At 45.7% G+C, this 20,154-nt stretch overlaps 1 protein-coding gene across 1 annotated transcript in view; it reads left to right on the top strand.

Moving 5' to 3' along the window:
- Positions 1-6,023, top strand: part of SVOPL (SVOP like) — a 36,177-nt gene extending 30,154 nt beyond the window's left edge. Inside the window, 4 exon segments of the mRNA XM_054564225.1 lie at positions 1,965-2,182; positions 2,838-2,949; positions 3,688-3,769; positions 5,814-6,023. Of these exon segments, the coding sequence (XP_054420200.1) occupies positions 1,965-2,182; positions 2,838-2,949; positions 3,688-3,769; positions 5,814-6,023 (622 nt within the window).
- The last annotated feature ends 14,131 nt before the right edge of the window (positions 6,024-20,154 follow it).

The raw sequence follows: 20,154 nt of genomic DNA, 5'->3' as shown, positions 1-20,154 counted from the left end.
ATAGTACACATTGTGTGACTCCATTTATACAAAGGTAGAAAATAGGCAAAACTGATCAACAGTGTTTGAATTGAGGAAAGTGGTTGTCTGTCTGCCTTCTTCAGAATGTAATCATTATTAATAGGTTGGTATGTCTCCCCTTGAGACTTTTTAATTTTTAAAAACCTCAATGTTTGGAAATTAAACAAATTAAAGCTGCTTTAATAACAAGGGGCGATAGTTTGAACATTTTCCTTTAAAATAATTATGAAAATTCCCAAGCGCACACGTAAGTGGAGAGGATTCCGTGGTGAACACTGATTGGCTCATCACCGAGGTCTGACAGTCGCTGATCTTTGTCCCTGCTTGTTCAGCTGCATTTTTCCTGCGCTGCAGTATTTTCAAGCAAGTCCCAGGCTTTGTGACACTTCATCCCCAGATACTTCAGTAAGAATCCCAACTACTTGCCCTGGCCGGTGGGTCAGTTGGTTGGGCATCATCCCACAAACTGAAGGGTAGTGGGTTCGATTCCTGGTCAGGGCACATGCATGGCTTTTGGGTTCTGTCCTCAATCGGGGTGCATACAAAATGCAGCGGATTGATGTTTCTCTCACTCTCTCTCGCTCGCTCTCATGGATGTTTCTCTCCCTCCTTTCCCGCTTCTCCAGAATCAATAAGCAAGTTGCTTCTTGGCCTTTTGGCTAAGATCAAGTGTAGAATCAATAAGCATGTCCTCAGGTGAGGATTAAAAAACAAAACAGTCTCTGACTACTTGAAGACATTTTCTTAGATGACTCCAATCCTAGAACCACATCGACAAGATTAACGATCATTATGTTAATAACATCCGATACCCAGAACACCTGTGATTACCTCTGATTGTCCCCCATATATATCTTTTACAGATGACTTTTAGAACAATTTCTACAAAACGGAGAGGGGCCCACGGTGGAGGGTGTGGGGGGCATGTTCCAGGGAGGCAGATATTTTTTTCTTGACTTCAGTCTAGGAACTTCTCTGGGTGTTATTTTTATATTTCAACAAAGGTATTTACTAAAGAATAGGAAGAAAATATAAAGCAAAAACACAAACCTCCTGTGGCTCCTCCTGGCCTGCTGAGGACCCTTTGTGATGGGCACAGTTCTACAGCCACCCCAGGGCAACCGCGCTCCTGGAGCTTCGGGGGACCGCTCATTTGGATGCTGATGTGAAGCGGCTGTGTAGCTGTTAACTGCAATCGCGGGGGCCTTAAAACAGGGAGATGGTTCTGGTTCCGGCAGGTGAGCCCCATTGAATCACTTGAGTCCTTAAAGGTAGAGAGATTTCTCCAGCTGGAACCAGCTTGCTGGAGAAGAGAAAACAAGAAGAGGCAGGAGGAGAGAAGGCGAGCACGGGGAGAATCAAGCACGAGAAGGACTCGACCCCATGCTGCTGGCTTTGAGGCCCAGGAATGCGGGAAGCCTGCAGAAGCTGAGAACGACGGGTCAACAGCCAGCGAGGGAACGGACGTGAGTTCTACGGCGCCCCGGGGTGCGCGTGGAAGATGGACCCCTGCCCCTGAGAAGGGCCCGCGACCCTGCCTGCACTCCCATCCCTGCCCCTGAGACTCGGGCAGAGGCGCCAGCCAGAGCCGCGGCACTGCTGAACTCCGGAGCTGAGGGAGACTCAATGCGTGCCGTTTTCAGCCACAGGGTTTGTGCTGACTTGTGTCTGCAGGGCCAGAAAATGGATCCAGACCTCAAACTCCTTCACCGGGCCTGTGGGGTCCTCCCTGCCTGCTCGGCCCCTCCTGCTGTTGCAAATTTGTTTCCCTCGTGCAGCCTCCAGCGCCGCCCCCCCCCCCCCCCCCCCCCGCAGATACGTGATCCCGACTTTCTGCCCCGCGCCCTCCCCTCGCTCTGCCTTCCACCAGAAGCTCTCCCAGGTCTCCCTGCGGCTCTTGGTGGCAGCAGCTTTCCCTCACTTCTCTCGTTTCTCATTTTCAGGCTGGGCATCTCTTTCGCCTACTATGGGGTCATCTTGGCCAGCGCTGAGCTGCTGGAGCGGGACCTGGTCTGTGGTTCGCGGTCCGGGTCCGAGTCCGAGGCCGCGGTGGTGTTGAGTGCGGGGGTCTCAGAGGAGAGCGGGAGCCCCTGCCACTGCCACATGTTTGCCCCCTCCGACTACCGGACCATGATCATCAGCACCGTTGGGGAAATTGCTTGTAAGTGTCTCCCCGTATTGGCCCGCCTCTGTGTTGGGTGCGGGACAGGCAACTCAGAGCCTCGGAGGACAGACCTGTGACGCTTCGTAGACTCCTGCCTGGTGGAACTGGGCGCCTCCCCCCCCCGAATCAGACAGGCTCCTGGGCGAACTGGGTGGGGAAGAGGTGTCTGGAGGAGCAGAGCTTTGACTTGCTCAATTCTACTGATTCTAAGATGCGTTTTTTCCTCCACATTTTAATATCCCTGAAATTGGCATGTGCCCGACAGTGGCGTGTTAGATTCTAATCTGTAGTACTGTTTTCGTTCTAGTGGGCGTAAATAATGGTGCTTAAAATTCAGCGACGCCTTGAATTTGAACGAACACAGTGCAGAACACTTAAAATATAGGACTAGCAAGTAGGCCATGCCCATGATGCACATCCTGGGCATGAAATGCCCTTCATGTACACCAGTGCTTGTCATTCTCAGACCACGTGGGGAAAGTGTGCCGAAGGAGTCATGGCTGTGAGGACAAGGTGACCGGGTCTTGGCTGGAAGACGCATGAGGTCGGATGAAGCTGCTTCTTTCTGAAATGACAGGGAGGAATCCAGTGTTGACAAATGCCACTTGCTTTCAAGGTTCCAGACACTGTTCTTGTCATTTTTTTTTTCTAGTGAATCCTCTAAACATTCTGGGCATTAATTTCCTGGGCAGGCGGCTGAGCCTTTCTATCACCATGGGCTGCACGGCTTTGTTCTTCCTTCTCCTCAATATTTGCACTTCAAGGTATTTTTCTCTCTGCGCGCTTCAAAATAATCAAGTTTCATGCAGTGGTTTTAAGATGGGGTCTTCTACCCCATAGCGTACATTGGGGGTCCAGGTCAAGTCCCTGTCACCAGGAGAGTAGAGGATGGGCTGCTTGTTCATCTGGAATGATCTTGCCTGGCGTCTACCCTGATGCCTCCCTCTCCCCACTGACCCGGCCCCTCTTTGGCTCTCACAGGATGTGGGTAGCAGTATGCGTGTGCTCACCTCGCCCACCAAAGTGATTAAGGTCTTTATGCAAAGCTTCCTGGGGAAATGAGACTCTAGTTGTTAATCAAGTTATGCTGACCATTTTCAAGAGAGTTTCGTGATGCATTATATATCTGTATATTATTATATGTATATATAACTCTGTGTGTGTGTGTATGTATAAAGCAATATGTGGTGTGAAAATTAATTTCTTAATTTGTGACCCTAAAATGGCTTTAATTATAATTAACATATATCACGTATTCTACAAACCATCTGCACCATTTTCGGGGGGGCCAGGCTGGAATGGCACGCTTTGGGGAGAGGAGACGGCAGGGAGTAGGATTGAAGGTTTGAGTCAGGCATTTGCTTTAGGACCCGACGCTCAGGGCGGCTGAGAAGCCGCTGGTTGGCTGTGGGTGCGCGTCAGCGCCGGTAATGCACTTGGCCTGCTCCATGGAAGACCCTCCATGTTGCCTTTGGTAACTTCTCTCACTTCCTGTTCCCTAGTGCCGGCCTCATCGGCTTCCTCTTCATGCTGAGGGCTTTGGTGGCAGCCAACTTCAACACCATCTACATCTACACTGCTGAGGTTAGTTTTGGGGAAGGGGTTGGTTCCATCAGCGGTGCAAGACAAGCTACTTGGAGGGGATGTCCATCCATAGACAGTGCCTCTCGAGCGTCTGTTGGCTTGTGATGATTTTCTAAATAACATCCCATTAAAGTGATGCTAGAAGGTTTACCTGATATGGAGTTTCCCCTGCCCCACTGAGTCTGGTGAAAGCAAGTGTCTGAGAAGATATATAGGACCTGTCCCTCTCTCCTTAGACAGCATTCATAGAAAGAACAATGCTCTCCTAGCGCCGCACTTCCTTCCAGAATAGGGCCTGTACCTGCATGTTGCTGTTAAAATGCAGAACTCCTGATTCTCTCTTTGAAATTACAATATATTTTTCACCATTATTCCTTTGAAAGATCACATCCCCTTCATCTGTCATTTGCTGCATGTAGCTTAAATAGAAATACAACAGTAATTTATTCTTTCTTAATTTATTGATGTCTACTATAAGCAAGGCACTACCCAAGGGAGCTAGAGGATCTTCTCATAAACATTCACTTTTACAGGAGCTAATATTCCTAAAAATAAATCCTTTTCACTGAGCTGGAGAGAAAGCAGTGCTATCGGGACAAAGTGGCTTTCGTTTCCATCTCCGGAAACGTAGATGGCTGCTCAGGTTACAGAAATGACATGTCAGAAACAGTTAAGCCACAGAAAAATATCCTCCCCCATAAATATGGGAAATTATGACATATTTGACATATACATAACACTTTATTTAGTTCCATTACCATCTTCTAAAATTATCTTGTGAATTTATGAATCCAAAAATCAGTCTGTAACAATGATTGCTTCCAAAGCTATATTTGGAAATATTCAATTTAACATCTGGGAATATTTTTCATTTAAAGATCATCCCTAAGTTTTTTTCTGATGCTCATTTAAAAAGTCATCCATTATTCCATCTCCCAGAATTGTCAAAATAGGAACAAGAGACTTCATCGATATTATGTAGAGAAAAAAATACCACCATGTATCTGAATCCATGTTTTCAGCTAAAGTCAGCAGCCTCACTTTCTAGAAAGAAAGCAACCCCCCACAAAAGCACGGCACCCCCAGACCTTCCCCTGTAAACGGAGCTGATCTGTTGAGACTGGGAAACATCTTGCTTTTCCATTTGGCAGGTGGCGGCGGCTTGTAACAAGGTGTGGTCTCGTAAAGGGACGGCGTGCTTTGTTTTAGTGAAGTGATAAAAACATTTTTGTTTTTGTTTTTTGGTATTGTATAGTGTTGAGGGAAAACTCCAGAATTTTGAAGAATCACTGTTATATATATTCTCCCTATCATCTCATTTATTGAATAACATTTGCTTTATTAAACTTTCACCAGCTCCTATAAGAATTCTGAATCATCCAAGTCAGATTAATGAGGTTTTTACTGTAAATGTAAGACAGTTGCAGGAAGACAGTAGATTTCGCAGTGAGAACACAGGGAAGGACACATACCGCTCTTTTCACTGTGTCTTTATTTAAGGATCCATTGAATCATTATTATTGGGGGTCTATTTCCTTTCAGTAGAACGACTTTATGCATTTATAGCTCTAAAGTGGAAATCTACATCTGATTCCAGAGCTTGCTTTGCTAAAATTATATTTTGAATATTAAACAGTTTGGAATTTACTCACTTAAAGAATAATTCCTAAGTGGTGATTCTTTTTGTGATAGTTATGGTTTAAAATTTCAAAGTTGTGTCCCTGAGAAAATGAATGTCTTTTATTTTCTATCCTATATAGAATATTTGGGATTTAATATACAGGGGTGAGCAAAAGGGGTTTTACAGTTGTATGTGCAAGAGTTTATTCTTGTATTCTCACTAATTATTGTATTTACTTCTTAGTTGCCTTCTTATTACTATTATTATTATTTTGTCTCCTTTCTTATGACTTACCTCTTAGGTACTGATGGCTGCCAATCTGCCTCCCCTTGCACACCCCGGCACTAACTCCCAGAGCCTGGCCTGGGGGGGGGTGCCCACAAGGGGCCTCACCGAACTGAGGCTCTCTGCCCCTCCCTCCAGGTTTACCCCACCGCCATTCGAGCTTTGGGGATGGGGACCAGCGGCTCCCTGTGTCGCATTGGAGCAATGGTGGCACCGTTTATATCCCAGGTATACCCGGGAGTCTCTGCAGGGAGGGTGTGTCGAAGGGAGGTGGGTGAAAGCGACCCTGGGTCCCTTCTGGTTAAGGGTGTAACCCAGGATTTCTGTTTATGTAGGGAGTTTTCTTGAGGGGCCGTTTCCATTGTTTGGCGAATTTGAATAGAGAAAGCAGCTAAATCACTGCGTCCAGGCTGCCAGTCAGTCAACAGCAGGTGTTGCAACTGAGAGGGAGTTTGGATTTTGGTGGGTGGTGGCGGGGGAGGGGAGGAGGCCGAGGGAATGGGTGACACAGGAGGTTGAGTAGTTGAATGAAGATGGGCTCTAACCCTGGTCCTGTGCAGGGGGTGATTGAATAGCAGAGCGCAGCCCGCAGGTGGCCTCGGGCAGGGAGAGTCCCGGCTCAGGCAAATCAGGCTCAGGCTGGGATGCAGTCCGGGCCAGACTTGGAGCCGTGGAGGGAGCGATGTTTCAGGAGGAAACAGAGGCAGATGTGGCGACCTGTGTGGTCACAGTGCCTCAGAGGGTTAAATGGCTGGTCCCCTCTGGTCATTCTCTTTTGGCTACAGCAAAGGGACTCCACCTGAGCTGCCTGTGGCAAACGCAGGAGTGAGGCTGGGTCCTGGGAAGACCTGATCCAGGCAGCGGGGGCTGACGGGCGCTCGGCCTGTCCTCCGCAGGTCTGTCTGCGCCCGTGGTCACTCCTTGCCTCTCTGAGCATTCTGAGTGTGCTGTGCCTGCCTGCGTATGTGGCCCCCCCTACCCACGTTCTAAATGCGCGCGCATTCCCTTAGATCCAGCCACCGGAAGACAGTGATGCACTCTCTGCATGCCTAGAAAGGGACTCTCATTGGCCAGGTCCGGTTCATCGTTTGTACTTGAGCTAAATCAGTTATGGCCCAGAGTCGGGGTGTGTACAAATGAGGTTGAAGGGTGTTTGTGATGTGCTTTTCTGATAAGAAAGATGTATTTGGTCTTCGTCTGACACAGAGCTCCTAAAACCCGCGCAATTTCCTAGGCTGCAAGAGTCACAAAGATGTCTTGTTATGTTAATGAGGTGACTGCACCCAAGGCTGGGGACTGGTTGCCAGGAGAACCAATCCTGTGATTAGAGGGTTGGAATTTTCTGTCCCATCTCCTGACCTCTGCAGAGTGGGGAGGGCCTGGAGGGGGAATCCCTCACCAGTGGCCAGGGCTTTGGTCCATCAGCCTGTGTAATGAAGCCTCTACAAAGCCCCAGGGAGGGTTTGGAGAGCTTCCAGGTTGAGGAGCCAGGATGCTTTTGTGGGTCACTGTACTGGGCGCCCAATTCTACAAGGACAGAAGTTCCTTTGTCTGAGGCCCTGCCGTGTGTATTTTCATCTGGCTTTTGAGTCATACCCTCTAATATCCTTATTATAAATAGACAGTCTAGCGAGTGACCAGGTTTCTGAGCCCTGTGAGCTGCTCTAGCACATTAACTGAACCCAAAGAGGGGGGTGTGGGAACCTCTTGATTGGCAGCCAGTTGGTCGAAGTGCATGTAATCAGCAGGACTGCGACTGCATCTGCAGTGGGGACAGCCTCATGGGACCGAGCCCTCAACTCTGGGATCCGGTGCTCCCTCCAGGTAGACAGTGTCAGAGCTGAGTTGCTTGGTGGTAGAGGGGGAACCCGACTCCCGCCTCACACCGCGCTTTGTAATTGGGCGCAGAACCCAAGACAGGGTGTGTTTTTCAGACAAAGGGTGTTGTCATGGGCCGAGCAGACTGTGATGTGTATTTCCTATAACTCATCAGAGATTGTTACCACTGACTTTTTACTGTCTCGGGACTGTTTTGCCCATCCTTCTTAAGGAAGAATGGGGGCAGCTTTTGTCTTGTGATTTTGCTTTTCAAAGTTCTTTTATACTTTGCCACCATTTTCAGAGAAGGATGTACTGGTGAAAGACAGCAGTAGACTACTGCTCCTGTTTCTAGATGGTCAGATCAGGATACGGTTCGTTCTCCAAGATCCAATCAGAAATCGCGTCTGTTGGAACCTTCTCTCTGGGCATCTGGCAGTTATCCAGAGGCTGCGCTGCATTCGGCGGCTTTATGGGTCAGAAATAACCCCCACCCGGGACCGGGGCTCCTGGGGCCATAACAGGCTGCCCTGCTTAGGCTCTTGGCGCTGAGGAGTTCTCAACTCTTGGTTGGTTCACTCATCTTTCCGTGCCTCCCTCATTTTAAAAATGAAGATAAATAGCGATGGCTGGTGTGGCTCAGTGGATTGAGTGCTGGCCTGTGAACCACAGGGTCGCCGATTCGATTCCCAGTCAGGGCACATGCCTGGGTTGCGGGCCAGGTCCCCAGTAGGGGGTGTGCAAGAGGCAACCACACATTGATGTTTCTCTTTCTCCCCCTTCTCTAAATAAATGAATAAATAAAATCTTTTTAAAAATTAAGATAAATAGTAGCACCCATTACATAGGTTTGTTGTGGGAATTAAGTAAGATTAAAAGATATAAGAGCACTTAGCCCAACATTTGACACATAGGAAGCACTCAGCAAATGTTAGCTGATGATGATCCATAACAAACAAAGCCAAATGTTAAATAGTCAAATAAGAGTATTTTTGTGATTGATAAAAATTTAGGTTTATATATATATGTGTGTGTGTGTGTGTGTGTGTTATATCTATCACGATGCAACTGGGACGCTTAGCGGGTTAGGAACAGGAAGCTTGACTCCGGGGAGTTTTGTTTGTTGCCAGGACTTCGGCCTGGGTTTTGGGTGGGCGCGCTGCTTTAGACAATAGGGCTGGTGTTACCCCGAAGCTGCTTGGTCAGCCTTCCCTCGGACACATCTCTCCAGCTGCAGTGCGTGTCGAAATTACCAGGGGTGCTCGGTAGCGTGAAGATTCATGCCTCTGCCCAGAGACTGATTCTGTGTATGGGAGCATCACCTGTAGTTTTGATAAGTACCTGAGTGACTGAGCAGGATGGTCTGTGTCCCACCCTCTGAGAGGCTCCACTGTCAACAGGGACGACACTGTTACCCAACGTCGACCTGCTGGGGGGGGACCCCAAATGCTATTCCCGGAACAACCCCCTCCCTTCTCCTGGGTCCCTCTGTTCTAGGGCCTTTGCCCGATGCTCTTAAAAATTATGGCTTTCAATGGTAGAGTCTGGTGAAAAGGAAAGGAAGTATTTATTTAAGTTATACAGGTGTTGGTTAATGGCTCAATGTCGCCATTAAATCACAAAACCCCTTTAGGACACCCACCAACACACGCAGTCCTCCTGCCTTCCCCGCCGTTGCCCAGTCAGGGGTCATGTTCTTCCGAAGAAAAAGAACCGAAGTCCAGAGCTCAGCTACGCAGGCCTCTCGCAGTTCCCAGCACTATCTGCTGTGTTGTCTCCATCTCTAGCTCTTAATTTAGAACCAAGCGGCGCCTTCTCATGGCCCACTAGCAGGAGTCCTTTCTCCCTTTTCCTTCCTGCGTGGTCTTCGCACTGTTCCCTCGTGGCGTGGCGCGAACCACCGCCGAACTCTCGTGCACACGCGCTATAGCCAGGGGAGCCGCCTCCGTGGCGGCTACATCTTGCTTTCCTGCTCCCTAAGCCACGTAGTCAAGGGAGCCCCCGCTCTGCTCCCAAAACCATGTGGTCAAAAGCCTCTAGTATGGCTGGCGCACCTGGGTCCCAACCCCAGCGGGGTTCCTCCTCCGCAACCCCATCTCCGATTCCCAGGGGAGCTGCCCTCTCAGTTACACTCTGGGTTAAAGTTAATGCAAACCTTCCAGGGTAGCCCTGTTGATATGCAAAATGACCATCTTTGCACATGAGAGGCGAAGCTATCCTCCTGTTATGGACATGCAAGATGACTCTCAATGGCCCAGCTCCTTGTCCGGTAAGAAGCTGGCCTGTTGTTGATATTCCAAGTAACTCACAATTGTCCTAGGCCTGTTATTGATGTGCAAAATGACTCTCGATGGCCCTGCTCCCCGTTTCCCATTCCCCATGGCAGCTGCCTTGGGGGGTGGTGAGAATATCCTATATTTTTCTTGGACACCCCAATTTCTGGACCCCATTACAAATCCCCTCGGGGGGCCTCATTGCAGCCTGTTACAATACCCACTGGGAGATGAGCTTCTTTTGTAATTTCACTTTGTTGCCTTCTCCTCTTTCTCCCCCTTCCCCTCTTCACCTTCTCTTTCTCTCCCTCCACCATTTTCCTCCTCTCCGTCCTCCTCTTCCTCCTCCTCTTGCCCTCCCTAAAACAGGCTATTAAACCAATTTAAGTAAAATGTTTACATATTAATTAGTAAAATGTGTACACACTTAATGGCTATATTTATAAATTTAATTAAAAAATCTCTTTGAAATGAATGTTTCAAGATATTTGAAACTTCAATGATATAGAAATAATAGTTGTGGGTATATAGTCCAAGAAAGCAGAAAAGGGGAGATTTTGCTACAGGTGTTTTAAAACCTCAGCAAGTACAAATGGGACCAGTGCGGGGCCGTTACCTGTAGATCGGGGGCTGCCTACCCCCTTATCCTGGGGAATGTAAGTCCAGCGTGCAGCCGGGCGCGCCTAGGTGCAGCGACGCTGGGCCTGCTGGGCCTGCTGCGGGTGATCCAGGGCCTTCGTGCGTGTGGGGGTGGGGGGGCTTTGGACTTCACCCTGGGTTTGCACCGTAGGCCCAAGCAGCCACGGCCACATAGCTGTGCGGACTACAGGGTCTGGGTAACACAAGTAAGATTGTTTTCTCGTGGCCAGGCTTAACATGGTGTCACATCCAGAGAGACACAGTCCAGCATCCAATAAAAGCATTGAAAACATTTTAAATCTTTACAAAAGCCACTTAAAGGGGTGTCAATGGGGAGGTCCCTGCGGAACTCCCAGCAAAACCTGTAAAAATCCCCTTTGCCTGCCTCCCTTCTGTTACCTCCAATGGCTCGGCAGTTGTCCCTGACCTCCAGTCTCACCCCCACAATCTCGTCACCCCTCAAAGTTCAAACTTTTCCAAATGCAGCCTGACCTAGCTCTTCTCTGCCCCTCCTCCCCCAAAGATTTCTGGCGCTCTTGGCTCTCTCGCGAGCTGCTCTCTGCTCCTCCTAACTGAAATCATATAGCCTCTCAGGATTCAAAAGGAAGCTGGATATGCAGAGACTCTTCTTTATTAGGAGTCGGGAGAATTCCTTCATTTAAGAACCTGTTTTGGTAACTCATTCAACAGCTTAATTTTGGAGTTATCGTCTACAAATTCTAGATACAGTCTTAAGCAGTTTGGCGGTTAGACCATCACAAAGGACTAACTAGTTACCATCTATAATTGATAGAATAGAATTGAGAATTATCTTATCTCAATTCAACATTTAAGCAGCATTTTACTGCCTGCCACTCTATGCCTGGCATTGTTCTAGTTTTATTTGTAACGTCATGTAAGCTGGTTGATGTCACATTGTAGCATGCAATTAGCATGGTGGTTGTCTTTACACCGCGGGCATTGGCAAATGCTACTCTCAGAGCCCTTTGTTTTTGGAAAGCATGTTGTCAAACACTTGGCAGCATGCCACCATGAGCTTCCTGCTCTTAAGAGACTGGCATTCAGGTTGGGTGCTTTACAAATATACAAACAATTAAGCTATTTCAGATTGTGATGAGTGCTTTGGAGGTGATATCGTACTGAGTAAAGGGGGTGGCAGGTCTTTCAGGCAAGGCTCCTCTGGATTTGAGACATGAAGTATGAGGAGCTGACAGCTTGCAAAGGGAAACAGCATTTCAAGTAGGAAGGCAGCTGGCGCAAGGACCTGGGCGGGGTGGGCAGGTACTGCTGTGCTCCCAGAGCAGGAAACAGCTGTGGTGGGCAAGGTGGAGGGAAGTGCAGGGGAGGGAGTCCCTTACAGACGTGTGGAGGACTTGGGATTTTTTTCTTAGGAGTAGTGGGAAGTAATTCAAGGGTTCTAAGCAGGTGAGTGACACAATCAGATGGTAGCTCTATTTTTAATATTTTGAGGAATCTCTCTACTGTTCTCCATATTAGCCGCACCAATTTATATTCCCATCAACAACGAACAAGGGTTTCTTTACGCCCTTTTCTTCTGTCTTTTTGATAATAGCCGTTCTAACAGGTGTGCGGTGACATCTCATTTTGTTTCTGATTTGCACTTCCTGATGGTGGGCACCTTTTCATGTACCTGTTGACTGACCCTATCTCTTCTTTGGAAAAATGCCTATTCAGATGCTCTGCCTATTTTTAATTGAATTATTTGTTTTCTATTGAATTATATATGTTCTTTATATATTTTGGATATCAGATATGATTTACAAACAGTTTCTCCCATTCCGTAGGTTGCCTTTTCATTTTGCTGCTGGTGTCCTTTGCTGTGATACAACAAAGGAGCCAAGAGTATGCAATGGGGAAAGGACACCGAGTCTCTATTTCATTTATTTTCACTCTGCTGTGTGTTACTGTCTTCCTTCTGCTAACTTTGGGCTTCATTTTTTCTTTTCCTAATTCCTTGAGGTGCAAAGTTAGATTGTTTACTTGAGATCTTGTTTCTTCATGTAGGTATTTATCACTATGAATTTCCATCTTGAACTTGCTTTAGCTGTATCCATGAGTTTTGGTGTGTTGTATTTCCATTTCATTTGGCTCAAGATTAAAAAAAAATTTTTTCCCTTTGATTTTTTCCCTTGATTCATTTGTTGCTCAGCATGTTAAACTCCTCCAACATTTGTGAATTTTCCCAGTTTTCTTCTGGTAATGGATTTCTAGTTTCATACCATTGTGATCAGAAAAGATGTTTGATGTGACTTTAGTCTTCTTACATTTATTAAGAGTTTTTCGCTTTTCTGACCTAACATCTGTCCTGGTGCATGTTCCAGGTATGCTTGAAGAAAATGTGTTCTCTTGTGTTTGGATAGAATGTTCTATACATATTTGTTAAGTACATGTGATCTACTATGTCTTTTAAGGCCAATGTTACCTTACTGATTTTCTGTCTCGATGATCTATTCATTGGTGAAAGTGGGGTACTAATGTTCCATATTATTATTATTGTATTTTAGTCTATTTCTTTTAGTTTTATAAATATTTGCTTTGTATATTTAGATGTTCCTATGGTGGGTACATATTCACAAAGGTTATATTCTCTTGTTGGTTTGGACCCTTTATCATTATGTAATGACCTTCTCGGTCTCTTACTTACCTTTGTCTTAAAGTCTATTTGTCTGATACAAGTACAGCTACCCAGCTTCCTTTGGACTTCCATTTGCATGGGATATCTTTTTCTATCCCTTCCATTTCAGTCTCTGTGTGTCCTTGCATCTGAAGTGAGTCTCTTGTAGGCAACATATAGATGGGTTTTGTTTTTTATCCAGCTACTGTCTTTTGATGGGAGAATTTGGTTCTTTTATATTTAAAGGAATTATTGCTAGGTATGTACTTATCGCCATTTTCTTGTTTCCTAGCTTTGATCTTTTGTTGTTTTCTTCTTCTCTTGCTCTGCCTTTGTGATTTGATGACTTCCTGCAGTGCTATGCTTGGGTTCCTTCATCTTTTGTGCACGTACCATACATTTTTGCTTTGTGGTCACTTGAGGCTTACACAAGGCATCTTAGAGGTATAACAGTATATTCTGTGTTAATAAAAACTTAAGCTGAAACTCATCCTGAATCCTGCATTTTTACTGCCCACTATGTTTTATATTTTTGATGTCACAATCTACAGCTTTTTATCTTGTGCCTCCACTAACAAATTGTTGTGTAGTTTTTACTACTTTTGGTTCCGGGGCAGAGAGCGAAGGCAAAGGTGGCATCGAAGCCCCCCCAGTCTTCGGAGAGGACTGGAGTCAGCCCCTGTGTGCATGTTGAAACAGAAGCCGGGCCTGCTGGCCACGGGCATGAAGATAAGCTAATAGGCCTCTTTCACAGCAGGTGCATTTAAGCCTGTTGCCTCCGCACGGTGCCCTGGTGGAGGGTGGGGGCAGGTAGCCAGTTAAGAACTGTTTTTAATTGGTACAGCCCTGGGGAACCCGTGAACATAAATGCTGCTGGCCACCAGAACCAGGTGATCGAGAGGCACCTGTCCCCTGGCTGGCAGCTACAAAAACTGGGGCGCCAGACACAGGTACGCACTCTTTTCCAGAAGTCCTGGTGATCCTCCAAGAGCCAGAGGGGGAGTGTAAAGACGGCCCCCACGGGCCTCTCTCTTTGGAGCATATTTCAGGGGGCTCCTAGATGTGCGTTAAATCAGGGGCCTGCCCCCAGGAGGAGGCTTCAGTTTACGGTAAGCAAACGAGCCTCCTTCACAGGTAAGACTGGATGTGCTTCAGGGGGCCCTCTCTGCCGGGCCCTGGAAGGGTAGGTCCCCAGGTGAATCCACAGGAGTCCTGGAAGAGCCGTTTCTCAGTTTGATATGGTCTAGTGGACCCAAGCCCTGGTGGCTTTCAAAGCTGGGTGCTTCTTGAGGGTTGTCGTTCAGGCGCAGGTCTTAAAGTCTTAACAGTTGGGGCGCCGAGTGTGAGGTTCAAACCCTCAGCTCCTCAGGGAGCAGCTTGGAATTGGGGGTTCCCTCCTACTGGTGGCTTGCTGCACCGGGGTGGAGTCCGTGGCTAGATTGTATGTCAGCCTCTCCGTTTTTGTTTTCTTCCCAGCTTTCTTTTTTAATCTTACTTTTCAATTACAGTTGACATTCAACATTATATTTTCCGGTGTACAGCATAGTGATCAGACATTTGTGTGATTTATGATGTGATCCCCCCCGATAAGTGTAGCGCCCACCTGGCACCGTACAGTTATTACAATATTATTGACTATATTCCCTATGCTGGACTTCACATCCCCGTGACTATTTTGTACCTACCAATTTGTACTTTTTAATCTCTTCACCATTCTTTTTTCTCTCCACCATTTTCATGCAGCCCCTCTAACCCCTGTCATCTGGCAACCCTCAGTTTGCTCTCTGCCTTTGAGTCTGTTTCGATTTCTAACACATTTTGACGTGGGTGTTTCTCTTTTGCCTGAGGTGTAGGAGTTGCTCAGCCAGTTTTGCGGTTTCTTTCAGAGGAAATTGCTGCAATGCGTCACTGTAGATTCAGTGTGTTTGTGGGAGGAGGGGAGTTCAGGATCCTCCACGTCACCATCTTGATCCAGAACTTTCATACGACTTTCTAGTTTGTCCGCAAAGTAGTTTTCTGTGCAAAAGGCATTTTTTAATGTCAAATATAAAAACAAGGCCTTTTCATGTTTTACTGTATATATTCTCAAAAGGTGCTTTTAAGTTCATTAGTTCCATAAATTTGAATATCTAGGCTATTTCAGATATTTTTCTGTTATAAACAACAGTAATGAGCATCGCTATGCTTGCCTTTTTATCTAGCTACGCAGTTATCTCCTCTGAATAAATTCGTAGAGTCAGGTTGGTAGGTCAGAGGGCCTCCCATTTGATACGTAATGCTGAACTTCCCTCCGGGAAGGCTGTACCAATGCCTAAGGGCCCCACGTATTTGCCAACTGACTTTGTCCATTTTTTTCATCTTTGCCAATCTCCCTGTCCTTAAATAGTATCTCTTTGTTATTATAATTAGTATTTCTCTGAATAGGAATGAACAGAATTGTTCTTTTCAGGTTTTAATTGGGAATTTCATATTTTTTACTTTGCCCATTCAGGTCCTTGCCTGTTTCTCAATCTGGTTTTTTAAAACATTGCTCTATAAGAATCCTTTATATATTGGGTTGGTCAAAAAATTCATTTTTTTCCGTCCAATGGTTCTGGTAGTGCTTAGTTATCTTTAACTTCACTCAAAACAATTTTGTTAGATTGTATTGTAACAGCTGTCCTATCAGCATGTATTTTTAAAAAACTTACCAAATTAGTGAATTTTTGTGCAGCCATTTTAATTTCAAAGATGGGAGAAGATACACATTTTAGCGTATTATGCTTTATTATTTCAAGAAAGGTAAAAACACAACTGAAATGCCAAAAAAGGATTTGTGCAGTGTATGGAGAAGGTGCTGTGACTGATCAAATGTATCAAAAGTGGTTCACAAAGTTTCTTGGTACTATTGACATTATGACCAAATAATTCTTTGCTGTGGGGCTGTCTTTACGCACTGGAAGATGTTTAGCAGCGCCCTGGCCTCTACGCACTGGAAGCCAATAGCAGGAGGCTGACATACTTGAAATATCCAAATTAATAAAGTTATTGGTGAAAATGGAAAATGTGTTTTATTTTACAAAAAAACTAAATGGACTTTTTTGGCCAACCCCATACATAAAGGACTTTATTTTTCTGTCATGTTGCAAATATTATACCCAACTTCCCAACTGCCTCTCATTCTTGTTGTCTTTTCCTTTCTCTGTACAGAAACTTTGAGTTCTTATACACTTAAATTTATCAACATTTTTCTTTATAATTTCTGGCTCCTATGATTAGGATTTTGAAAATCCACATTTTTCTAGTCCTTTGGTGGCTGCCTTTTGGGGGACAGGGCGTGTAAACTTATTGAAGCACAAATCCATATCAAAGGACCCAGCTCATAGGTGCACAACTTAACCTATTTTCACAAAGTGAATGCATCCCAGATTCTGCCCCAGAACTCCCTCACCCACCCTCTTAAAGGCCATCGAAGTATCGAAGGCTCAGGTCAGTTTTCCCTTCACTATTTATCGAGTAACCTAGTTTTTACTCATCAATTAGAAATGTGTTTGCTCATATTCCCACAATTACTTGGTCTATATTCACCCAATTTTAGTCTGTTGATCTGTCTGGTATTGTCATTGTCATGTACCAGTGTTAAATGAAATTGATGGTGCAATTTCAAAACTGGCTGTGAAGCTCCACCTCATTGCTCTCCTCAGATACGCTTGAGAATCATTTAGTTATATTCTGCCTCCCTTGCCTGCCCGAATCCTATTAAGGTTTTGATTGTTAAATGTATCAGTTCATGTAGGAAAAATTGACTGTGCGCGCACGTGTGTATGTGTGTGTGTGTTGTCTTCCTAAGCTCAAGGTTTGTGTTTCCATTTGTTCAATGTTCCTTCTACACCCCTTGCTGGAATTTTATTGGTTTCTTCAAAGAGATCCTGCACATCTTGTTTATTCGTAGGCATTTCATGGCTTTCCATTGTTATTGCAAATAGATTATTTTCTTTCATTTTAACTTCTAGTCTAACATTCTAACAAGCTATTTGTATTTACAGAGGCTACTGAGTTTTGTCTATTGATTTTTAAACAGCTGGCTCATTCTGGATGGGTTTTCACTCGAGTCTCCTGAGTTTTTCAGGCTGAGGATTGTATCCTGTGGTTTTTGTTTCTCCACGCTGAACCCTTCCAGCTAGCACTTTAACATGCGCAAGGCTTCGGAGCTTACGAAGGGGACTCTCACCCCCACTGGCTATCCCTTCCCTCCTCTTTCCATCCCAGCTACTTCGGGGGGCTCCTTCTCACTGTTCTCCTTTCCTCCCCCCGACTCACACTGTCACCCTCTCCAACCGGGCTGCAGCCGTCCCCACTGGCCGAAATGACCGGTGACTGCCACGTCTCTACATCAAAATGCGGTCGTAGTCCCCCGTCTCATGTGACCTCTCCCTCCCGCTAAGGACCGGCGGCCGTGCCCTTGCTCTCTGCCCTGTCCCACTGTTTTCTTCCTACAGCTTCTCAATCTCTGTAGTGTATTGTCCTCTAGTCTTTGAGGATTCGTTTTGCTCAATATTAGACCCTCATCAGCTCATATTTTACTCTCCACTTGGGAGGCTTCGCCTATTTTTGATTTTAATGACCAACTATATGCTCATGACTCCCAAATTTTTCCCTCTGGTCTAGGCCTTTCTTCTGCCCTCCAGATTCACACACCCGATCGCCCGTTCACATTTCCACTCGCATGTCCCCAAATCATCTTGAACTCAGCATGTCTAAAATTAAAGTCACGACATTTCTCCCCACACCCACGCCTCTTCCGGTTTCCATCAGTGAATGGCATCACCATCCAACCTGGAGTTGTCCTTCCTTATTCCCTTCTCCTTTGTCATCATATTCAATCCTCAGACCTGCGGCTTTAGCAGCCTAATAGATGCTCAATCATCATTGTATCGGCCTTCCCCCCGCCCCCGGCACCGGCGTGGTTCAAACTGCCATCACCTTTCATTGGGCTGAGTCCCGGCTGGTCTCCTTCTGTGTAGAAGGCTCTTCTTCTCATTTAACTCATTTTCTTTACTGCCTTCCTGTAGCCCTTGTATAATTCTAGTGCTTATAACCTTTTATTGTCTTGCCCCTTCCCTTCTCCATAAAGACCAAAATCCTCAACAGGATGTACAGGGCCCCAGCAACGAGGCCCCATCTTGTACTCTTACCTGCTCTTTGCTTTGCTATAAACCACCGGTTCTTGTAGTTTTTTCCTGAGGGTGTCTCACTTGCTGCTGCTGGAAATCCTCACCCCGCAAGCCCGTCTTCAGGTCCAGTTAGCTGTGACTCATTCCCTGCTGAGGAAAGCCCGCCCTCTTGCTCTAAACTAAGTTTGGTCTCACTGTTATGGGCTCTTTTGGGCACGTTCAGATTTTCCTTCCTATTGCTTCCCAGGTTGTATTTGCCTATTTGTTGGGCTATTTAAAACCTACCTCTTCCAACAGACTTTAGGCTCCATGAGGACAGGGATATATGCACATTTTGCTCATTTTTTATTCCTACTGCCTTCTCCAGGGCCTGGCATATAGTGGAAACCTGGAACATTTTGTGAGTGATGTTTCTAACTGGCTGTTTTTTGTATGAAGAGAACAAATTTATTTTTCCTATTAATTTTGTATTTAACTATTTCACTGGAATAGCACAGATCAGTTTGGGTCCTTGGAAAAGCAGATGCCACCGTGGAGTTATGGATGCAAGAGATTTGCTGGGACACGGGGGGGGGGGGGGGGGGGGAGGGGAGTGGCAGGGAGGGACTTCCCACCTGGATGCAGGCGTGACAGCAGGGAGGGCCTCCTTTAGCCAGTGTTTTCCTCTTTCAGCGAAGCACTGCGTTTTATGTGCCAGGAATTAATTTATATCTTGAATCAATGCTCATGCATGAGCTGGTGGCTGGTTTTTGTTGGCATGTTTTTTCTTTCCTAGGTTCTCATTGTCATCTGGGTTTCATGAAAATGAAATACACTTTTCTTCTTTCTCTGGACTCTGTTCCTTACAGAGATTCGAAAGAACTGATCTGTGAAAGTGAATCTCGGCACTTGTTGGCACTTTTGAGGACGTACTTCTTTAGTTGCTTTTTCTGGTTGTTTCTGTTGGTTTTAAATCTTTTGAGTAAATGTGTCAGGAGACTTTTTTATTGAATATTTATTTGTTCAAATTTATAAGCAGAGAACTGGGGGCCGGGGGCAGTGTTCCCCTGGCTCTTTTCATACTGTTAGTGATTATTTTCTTTCACACTCTTAATCCCATGCGTTTATGATTTTTCACTATCATAGCTTCATTTTTTTCTAAAACAGCTCTTGGATCAATTTTTCAGGTCAACTTGTTTTTAATTTCTTTATTTGGGCTTTTGTTTTTATAAATTCTTTTGCACTAGTCTCTTAGGCTTATGAACTTATTTTACTTCTTGAGCCAGAAGTGTAGTTCAGTGTTTATTAACAAGACGTACAATCATTTTGGGACCATTTTCTGGAGACAAAAATATGCTTGTGTAAAACTTCAAGTACAGAAATGTGTAACCACTGTATCTCTTAGTACTTTGGGGTATAGTCTTCCAAATGCTTTCCTAGGCATGTATTTATCTCTCATGGTGTGCCTGTGTACCAGTTACATTTGCAGATATGTAAATGTGTGTATATATTTTTATGTACAGGGTCTGGCACAAATAACACCCCTTTTCTATTACAAAATCTTTCATTACAAAATTGTAAGCATGTAATTCTGTAACATATTACACTCAAGCACATCTTGTAACATTTAGGTTGTAATTGCTGTCGGTCTGGTGTGAGATGTATATGTACCCTAATAACCACACTCAGGCAAGCCTTACTTCTGCCAGACCCTGTATTTATAGTGTATTATGTACAGATACACAGATGTATGTGTATGTATATGTGTAGGTACACTTCTTAATTATGAATTTCTCGTCCCTGGGAGAGCAGGACTGGCCTCTCCCGGATCTGAAATGACCTGAGGGCAAGGGACCAAGACTGGCTGGGATTTTCATTGTGGATGGAGTTGGGGTTCCCTGCTGGGGGGGCGGCGCTTGTGTACTTTGTCTCTTGTCAGCGCCAAAGGAAGTAGCACTGAGGACTTCTTATAAGTCATCCAG

This window comes from Pteronotus mesoamericanus, unplaced genomic scaffold (genome assembly GCF_021234165.1).
Source record: "Pteronotus mesoamericanus isolate MK-2021 breed Mesoamerican mustached bat unplaced genomic scaffold, CSHL_Meso_final scaffold_85, whole genome shotgun sequence".
NCBI lineage: Eukaryota > Metazoa > Chordata > Mammalia > Chiroptera > Mormoopidae > Pteronotus > Pteronotus mesoamericanus.
The sequence above is the reverse complement of the archived record's forward strand: the minus strand, read 5'-3'. Positions and strand labels throughout refer to the sequence as shown.